The sequence below is a fragment of the Osmerus eperlanus genome, chromosome 25 (assembly GCF_963692335.1).
Source record: "Osmerus eperlanus chromosome 25, fOsmEpe2.1, whole genome shotgun sequence".
NCBI lineage: Eukaryota > Metazoa > Chordata > Actinopteri > Osmeriformes > Osmeridae > Osmerus > Osmerus eperlanus.
The window spans coordinates 2,443,256-2,452,174 of NC_085042.1; the positions used below are offsets into that span (position 1 = coordinate 2,443,256).

Below are 8,919 nucleotides of genomic sequence, written 5' to 3' on the forward strand. Positions count from 1 at the left end.
TGTTTTGCCCGTTTTGTGGCAAACATATGAGCCAATTAACTAGATTTTGTTTTTCGTGTGGTCGGTCTTTGGAGTTTTTAAATGGCGCAGACCAGAGTGAAGGACCAGATGTGTTGCAGCAGTGCATACCATATTTTAATGAGGGACACTCGTACGCTGCAATCGTGGACATGATGTCATGTTTACACGGTGTGCACATCAGCTTGAGGTCTCTGAAAAGCAAACTGAATGATGCTGGGTTATATCGCAGAAAGGATTTCTCCTCTACAAACGTCATAATTAGGGCAATACGACTGGAACTTCGTGGACCTGGACAGCTGTTTGGCTACCGCATGATGTGGCAGGTGCTCAAACAAAAGTACAATCTGCGAGTGAAGAGGGATCATGTAATGAATTTGCTCCGGGAGCTCAATCCTCGAGGGTGCGAGAGGAGAGCACGCAGAAGGTTTATAAGGAGAACCTACCACTCCATGGGACCGAACTATATTTGGCACGCGGATGGTTATGATAAACTCAAGCCATTCGGTTTGGCTCTTTCAGGGTGTATCGATGGATTTTCGCGTAAAGTACTGTGGCTTGTATGTGGATCAACAAATAATGATCCAACTGTGATCGCTCACTATTTCCTGTCATGTGTGCGAAACCTCGGTGTCATCCCCATGAGACTGAGGACTGATTGCGGCACGGAAAACGGGACCATGGCCGCAATTCAGTGCACCCTACGCCACCACCACAATGACTACTACTCTGGAGCGTCCAGCCACATGTATGGCTCATCCACAAGCAACCAGAGGATTGAGTCATGGTGGTCCATATTCAGAAAGGGAAGGTAAGTGGCCTTCATAAAGTCATTTAATTATGTGTAACCTTCATTCATTCAAACGTCTATGCTTAAAACTTTAACTTTTTTATTATTTATCGATTTCTATAGGGCTCAGTTCTGGATGGAGCTATTTGCAGACCTTACAGATGCCGGATACTTCAACGGGAGTCACGAGCATCAGTGTCTACTGAGATATTGCTTTGGTGATGTTCTTCAGAAGGACTTGGATGAGTGTGTGAGACTGTGGAACAGTCACAGGATTCGCCCCTCCAGAACAGCATCATGTCCAGGAGGATTGCCCAATGAGCTCTACTACTTACCACACAGGTAATACTTTGGTGATAGATGGTATTTGTTTTGCTTTTATCTTAAATTTAAATACTTTTAATTATATCTTCTGTTTAACATAGGTTTGGCTCCAGAGACTATGGATTTCAAATTGAGCTAAAACACAATCTAAAACAATTGTCAAAATGCTAACTGAGAATGCTCACATACCCTTACATTATAAAAGCCTCCTTAACAAATGCAACTATAACAGCAACAAAGAAACAACATTTTTAGAGTCAGAGCTCTAGGGGTTTCCAGTCATAGGGCTTATAGACAGCCAAATCCTGGACTATTTTGAATTCCAAAGTCCATTTGTGATTTAAACACACTATATGTGTCCAGGAGTGGTAATTTCAACAAGTTTGAACATGTATTTGCCATTGGGAATGGGGAGTCATCCAGGAACTCTATTTGTGGCAATGGTTGCAAGCCAGATGGGGGAAGTGATGTCAGCCCAGTTGCAAACATCAAAACGTCCTCCACAGACACAGCAGCCGCGCCTTCTGCAAAGAAATAAATGTTCAGATATACCATGGTAATGTGGTTTTCCAATTAGTTACAAAAAACCTTACAAACCTTCACAGTCAAGGAGATAGTCTGCCCAGTAGGCCACAGTTTGACTTTCTTTTAGTCTCCTATTACTCTCTGAAGGGCTGAGGTCAGGTTTGAAAAGTTTTTCGAGCTCAAAGCCAGTGAGTCGCTTTTCAAAGTGGCACAGGACAGTAGGGTGTTGCTGTAGTGTAGTCAGAAACTGAAGGGCTGAAAGACCATCTTTGAATCTACAAAGTGAACACAAACACTGTTTCACTGCTGTGTACTGCCAACTGCATTTAAATTATCTAAAGAAAACTTTTTGAGGTTCTCTTCACGACAATTACTATCCACCTAAAAAAAAACATTTGGGGAAAATGGTTGTGTGATAACATTCTTTTGATTTGCACATGGAAAGGTGTTACAAACTGCAAAAAAAAAAAAATCACACGGAGGAATGACACAGAGGGCAGGTTGGCAAGGAATGGAGAGACAGACATCACATAGTGTATTACAACTGAAAGCCTAAGGCAAAACATTTGTCACAGTGGCTAACTAATAACAGATGCCATGAAGCATTTTAAACAAAAATGTCATACATAAACATATAAAAGAAAATCACCATTATAATTCAAAATATTATCTTACCTGTCAATTACAGATGAGTTGCGGTCAATAATATACCACTGGAGGTAGTCTGCCACAATTTCTTTCTTTTCTTCCACAGCAGCCAAATGTCTCAGACAGCCTGCTGTCTGTAACATTGTGCTGTGTCTCATGATACATTCTTGCAGAGCATCCAATGAAGCAGCATTCTCAATCTTAAAGACAAAGAGGCATAAACACCCCAGTAAATAACTATGTACTATCCTTGCCCATTTTTATTCTGTGACATACATAGCATGCAGTAACCCTACCCTATCAAAAACTAATACATTCTGCAAATTCTGTGTATGCAATATAGGAAGTAAACATTGTCTTAAAACAGTGCAGGAACTATGTCAAACTCTGTCCTACCACATTGTAGATTTATGCTATTCTCACCTCTCGCAAAGCTTTCCCTATTTCTTCATCAGTTATTAAATTAACTGTTGATTTGAATGAAGGCTGGCCGGCAAGATAATGTACAAGATCTTCTGACAGGAAATGGGGTCCTGGACCTCCATGTACAACTGACACTGCGATCATCTTTCCTGCCATGAAGTATTCATCCTCCCTAACAGCTATGAATGAATTCATATTGCAAAATGAAAACATACAATACATTATATACTTTAAGATATTGAGGAAAAAAGCATATGCTGTGTCATCTATTTGTTTAATGATCATTAACCAACCATTAGTATAGCACACTTCTAACCCCATACATACCATTTGCATTGTAGACCAAGAACCGATGTCCTTCTGGTCCATCAAAAATGGGCCGGTCTTTCAGGTGTTTCATTAGCAGAGATAAAAATTCTCGTCTTGGACCACCAGTGTCAATTCCCTCCTCAAAAATACCAGCATCATCAGTAAATCTGACCAGCATGTCACAGGTTTCAGAATATGTTGTACGCTTGAAACCTCTGACGGCTCCATCCCAAACATTAGCCCTTGAGATGTTGAACCTGCTGACTCTTTTGTGATCAATAGGAAGTGCCAGGTTTGCTACAATGTCAGGTAGTGTAATGTCCATCTCCTCCCTGTAATGACAAAAAGTGATTTAATTAATGGATATCCCAGACAGTGCACACTTTCACAACAGTTATTTAAATACCGGAATGCCACACTCAAAAGCTAATTTTACACTGCCGTGTGTTGGAAATTCTCCACATTGACTGCAACCAGCTCCTCATCCTCTTCCTCAACACCTGGTGCATACAGGTCCGTGTATTTACTGTTGGGAAATTACAATTTCCATGTTAAAACATCTTACAAACACAAATTTCTTCCCCATGAATTAAATTGAAAGTATGTGAGTCACTATCCTTTTTTTAATTTATTTTTTACCTGTAGCAAGTCTTGTCTGGATTTGTTTCAGATGGATCCATATCCTCAGCATCAGATATTACTATCTGAAAAACAAATTAAAATGTCTGAAGCATTTACATTACATTTAGCAGACGCTTTTGTCCAAAGCGACGTACAAGGGAGAAACAACAACTCTAAGAAACGTCAGGCTGCCACAGTCTGCCCTATTACCTGTCCAGGCCGAATTGTTGCTGAATGTCCCGGTGCATCTCTAAAACATGATACAAATAATACAATTACTACATTAATTATTACTGTTCTTCAGGCCTACAATAGTCATGTAAGAATGTAAACGAATACAGGCAAGATTCCTATTGTTTGATTACCACTAGAAAGGATAAAAAATGTTGACTGTGACAAAGGCTAGATGTCAAAATGTACCTACCTTTCATCTTTAGGTTTGAGTTTGGGAGTACATCGGTTTTGTGGTTCAAAAACCTGAGAGGAAACGCATTAATTTATCAACAATTTGTAATAGCTTCGATAACTGTTCCCTTACCCCATACAGTATATATATAAAATGGTGAAAGGTTGTCAGTATTGTCATAGATAAATCAATACATGCATTCATAAATAAATAAGTATTAAAATAAATAAATAATTGGTGTACCACTGTGTCAGCTCGATTGAATTCAGCTGTGCTCCTTGATGCGATGACATGTTCAGAATCAGAGTCTGAAGTATTATCCGTTGCTGTAAAAACAAACAAACAGATCATGTAGATAATGCAGATGCATCCTTCAGTAGAGTATCTAAAATATGTAAAAATGTTGAATCCTGGGATCCACTAACCTCCTCCTTTAAAATGTGTTTCTAGGCAAATGAAAAATGTGATCCTGCAATATGGCCTTCCTAGTTCCTTTTTATATTCTGCCAATTTGAATGGCCTTTCTGATCCAGGCACATGGACCACCTCTGAGCAGTCTGGATACAAAAGGATGTACGGTCCTTCTGGCATGTCCTTGTTAAATGTTTTCATTTTCTGGACAGCTTGTTTCAGTACATCAGGTGCTGCTACCTCTGGGTCTACAAATAACGGGAGTGTTTTCCCTCTTAGAGGTTTTAAATCAGTTCCATTTGGCACCATCAATCCAATGTTTATCTAATAAAATGACAAAGATGTATTAAACATAGGTAAAATAAAAGAATATACATACATCTGTGTTTCCCATTAATTATGGGAGAATGTGTTGTCCCTCCATGGTCTAATTGGTGCCACCACAGATTCATAGTGAGCCGAACATGTCAATAAGCTGCACTCTCCAATTCGATACAGTGTTTGCCCAATTGCTTTAGCAAAGCATCTCGCCCTGCACGAGAGCTTCTGTTATTTTGCCTAAATCTACGCAAAGATACCCTCTTCAAAGATGTTAGTTTTTATTTTTAACTTAATTCAATCTGTACAATAAATCTACTATGATACAGATCCATTTAAGAGTCACCTCGAGTCAGACAGTCGAGTTATAAGCTAACAGTCAGTACAATTTACCTGGACGTGTTTTCGTTCTTTAGCCCGATGTCTTCCTCTCGGCCCGTAGTTAAAAGACTGACGCTCTTTGGACTTTGCACTTCTGTACTCCATGAACTGTTTGTATGATGTGCAAGGTTTTTCTGCTGAAATTAGCAAAGCTCAGTTTCAAAATAGAAAGTTAACGGCCGCTAACCAAAAGCGCTATTCACTTTCATTCAGGTAGCGAGCGTTATGCTGCACTTACTTTGTTTAGCATTATCCGGCTGTTGAGATGTCCCCTGTGTGTTTGGTCCTTCTGTCTGGTCTGCGCCATTTAAAAACTCCAAAGACCGACCACACGAAAAACAAAATCTAGTTAATTGGCTCATATGTTTGCCACAAAACGGGCAAAACACCACTCTATCGCTGTCCATTTTGGGTCACCATGAACTCCATCAACCGCCATCAACTCAAATTGAGCGCTTCCGTTATCACTTCCGCGTCAACTTTGGAATTGGTACATTCCCTTTCCGGCTAATGTCGTTTGTAAATTTGTTTCGCCACTTGTAAATTTGTTTCGGGACTTGTAAAAGTGTTTCGCGTCTAGTTAATTTGTTTTCTGAAATGTAAATTTGTTTCGGGACTTGGTAATGTGTTTTGGTAATGTAATTTTGTTTTATGATATGTAAAAATGTTTTCCAAAATGTACATTTGTCTCAAGCTTTGTAAAAGTGTTTCAGATGTTGTAATGTTGGTTTGCCCCTCTCGGCCACCGTACGAACCCCTCTGATTTGAGAGTTCGCCCACAATTTCCAGAAAACTTTCAACAGTGATGACACATCTCCGGACATTCACGTACATTTTGCTCAAATTCCCACAATTAAAGCACGCATTTTGGACTGACCATACCTAGCAATTCGTGTTGGCCTACATGTTTTTCAACAGCATGTCAACACGCTCTGCATTAGCTTTGACCAACATAGCCCACAACACCATTTATTTCAAACACAACAGGGACTCAAACCCTTTGTACCGGAGAGGACTTTAACCTCTCCTTTGAAACACAAAATAATAAGTATAGGCAATTGTAAGTCAAAGCACAAGCCTCAATCTTTGCGGGAATCCAAAGCAAATCTATAAACAAACTCCAGGATCCTACTTTCTTGACTTTTCCTAGATATAACCGGCTGTCAGAAGACATCGGAGTCATAGAGAAATGGCAAATGTCTGACCTCATGTTCATATTCTGTTCTCGCATTACCGCAAAACCTCATGCGCCTGCGCACCCTGCCGCAACACCCCTGGCTGCGGATGATGCGAAATTTGTTTGCGGAACAGCCAGAAAATCTCAATCGTGAATCTGTGGGGAAATAGATGAAAAATTCCCCACACTATTCTGTCCTAATATTTCTTTATCTCTCTACCTACCTCTCTCCATCCAATCAGAAAAAGCTCTCCAATCAGTCTAAAATCTATTCTTTTCTCCACTTAAAAAAAAAAAAATTGTGTATCAATTTCTCTCCACAAATTTATTTCGCAATTCAATAGGGTCCTTAAAACAAAACGACCCCACACTCGAAAATCCACATTTATCAATCCATATTTGCATTTGCAATAAACTATCGTTACCATACTTTTGTTTCATGTAATCGATGTTTGGACAGTTCAATTCTGCCTCCAGACCATTCATTTTTTTAGAATTACAATCCATAAACGACAACCAACGACGGAAAATAAAGACACAATTACCCCTTTTCTTTTCTAAAAACAATTAAATTCCGACTTCACAACTTTCAATGAAAATAACTGCACAATCATAAATTACAAATATTCAAACCGAAAATGTATTAAATTTAGATTTTTGTAATTTGTATATAGCTTGAATAGTAGACACCATTAGTTACTCATACTTCTTTTAACTTCAAAAAACATAACTTGCAATTAAAACAAAAAATGAACACGCGTGTAAAAAACTCAAACCTTTGTTTTGAAAATCCCTCAGGATACATCCTAACTTTTCTTTTTTTTTTGTTCTCCACCTTCAGGGACTCAAACCCTTTGTAAACACTCAGCTGATTACCTCACTAGTATACTTTTCTCTCGGGACTTAGAATCACGTTTAGGCCGTTAATAAATAAGAACTGTTATGACCACTAATGTCAATACAATTTCTCAAACTATCACTAACCCAACATATTCTAATCCTTAGGGTCTCAAAAAACACATAACACGATATAACATGTGGAATTTATCTCCCTCCCTCTATGTGTTTGTTCGTCAACAACACTACCTCTATGTGTGTCCGTCGACACACTTCTGCAGACATTTTTTTACGACTTTCACGTAAAAGATAGGTTCAACAACCTTACCTTATTAATTCGTACGACTTTACACGTACAGGACAGTTTTACCTCTGCCCAATTACTTACTTAACCGAATTATTGACAATAACCTAAAAAACACACATTTAGACAATTCAATATCACACAGTGACCAAAAAGAATATCTCACCGGTTCCTTTGAAGATCCCGCGTCAGCCACAAAACGTCCAACGGGCGCCCCCCCTGGCCCTGCTGTCTCACGCATGGCGGAAGGAAAGGCGGCTTTTTGCCGGAAGATAAATTCGCCGAGGGGAGCCGTCTGCTGAACGCCGTAGACCAATCGAGGATACCCGTACTGGCCACCAAATGTAAAGGTGGAAATTCAAGTGGCACTGTGTAGATCTGAGTAGTCAAGAGATGTGGTTTTAAAACAACTTATTTAGATTATACAATTATGTAATATTAAACAAAGCTTTGCTGATTAGTCATTACGAAGGAGGTGCTAGCCACAGGTCGTTCGCAAGAGTGATGAAGAACAATCATAAAGCTTGTGCTTTTATACACTTAAAACAGATGCCCTAATAAATGATCAATTCATCAATGCAGTGGTCTCTGTGATTGGCTAACACTGGTCAGTGACAGTTAAGACAATATAACCCCCCAGGTCAAGATACCAAAGTCTTTTGATGTCACGGCTCTTTCTCTAAATGAGGACAGTAAGGATACCCTTAATGAAACACAAACAGGACACAGGACACAATCTCCTTGGCCAAAAGGTCAGAGCTGCTAGATCAACTGACCCATCTACCCTTCTCCCTTTAGGCCACAGAACTCAAACATCCCCCAACCTCCGTGCCCCTAGCTTCTCAATCAGGCATCATAAACCAACACCATAAATACCTTAAGACCAACTGCAACATCCATTTGTTTAAACACAACCTCAGTCTATTAAAAATACACTCTTAGTAACTATATCAAAAAATGCCATCACACTGTCACACACTGAATGTGCATTTCTTTGGATACAAGCAATTTAAAATGGATTCCACTGTCAAAAAGAATGGTAAAACGACACAGGGTGCACTACAACGAGTTATTAATAATAGATCAAATTAACTAAGAACGAGGCATAAAAAGTAAAAAGGTACCGTGGTGAACATGAAAGTCCAGGGTCTCTAAAATACATCAAACACAAATCCAGAGGGCAGAGTTCTATGATGTGAGTAGCAGAGTTCTATGGATGTGAGTAGCAGAGTTCTATGGATGTGAGTAGCAGAGTTCTATGGATGTGAGTAGCAGAGTTCTATGATGTGAGTAGCAGAGTTCTATGGATGTGAGTAGCAGAGTTCTATGGATGTGAGTAGCAGAGTTCTATGATGTGAGTAGCAGAGTTCTATGGATGTGAGTAGCAGAGTTCTATGATGTGAGTAGCAGAGTTCTATGGATGTGAG

The 8,919-nt window shown here is 39.5% G+C and overlaps 1 protein-coding gene across 2 annotated transcripts; it reads right to left on the reverse strand.

Moving 5' to 3' along the window:
- Positions 1 to 2,425: 2,425 nt before the first annotated feature.
- On the reverse strand, positions 2,426 to 5,772 carry LOC134011959 (uncharacterized). Of its 2 annotated transcripts, none has more exons than XM_062451534.1 (10): positions 5,413 to 5,772; positions 5,187 to 5,308; positions 4,490 to 4,799; positions 4,308 to 4,390; positions 4,083 to 4,135; positions 3,869 to 3,908; positions 3,677 to 3,741; positions 3,474 to 3,563; positions 3,056 to 3,369; positions 2,426 to 2,505 (listed from the first exon to the last, which is right to left on the reverse strand). In XM_062451534.1, the coding sequence occupies exons 1-10, from the start codon at positions 5,579 to 5,581 to the stop codon at positions 2,501 to 2,503; spliced, it is 1,251 nt and encodes a 416-aa protein (XP_062307518.1). In that variant the 5' UTR covers positions 5,582 to 5,772; the 3' UTR covers positions 2,426 to 2,500. The 2 variants fall into 2 exon arrangements, with proteins under 2 accessions (XP_062307518.1, XP_062307517.1); XM_062451533.1 differs by having other exon boundaries at positions 5,187 to 5,311.
- Between the last annotated feature and the right edge of the window lie 3,147 nt (positions 5,773 to 8,919).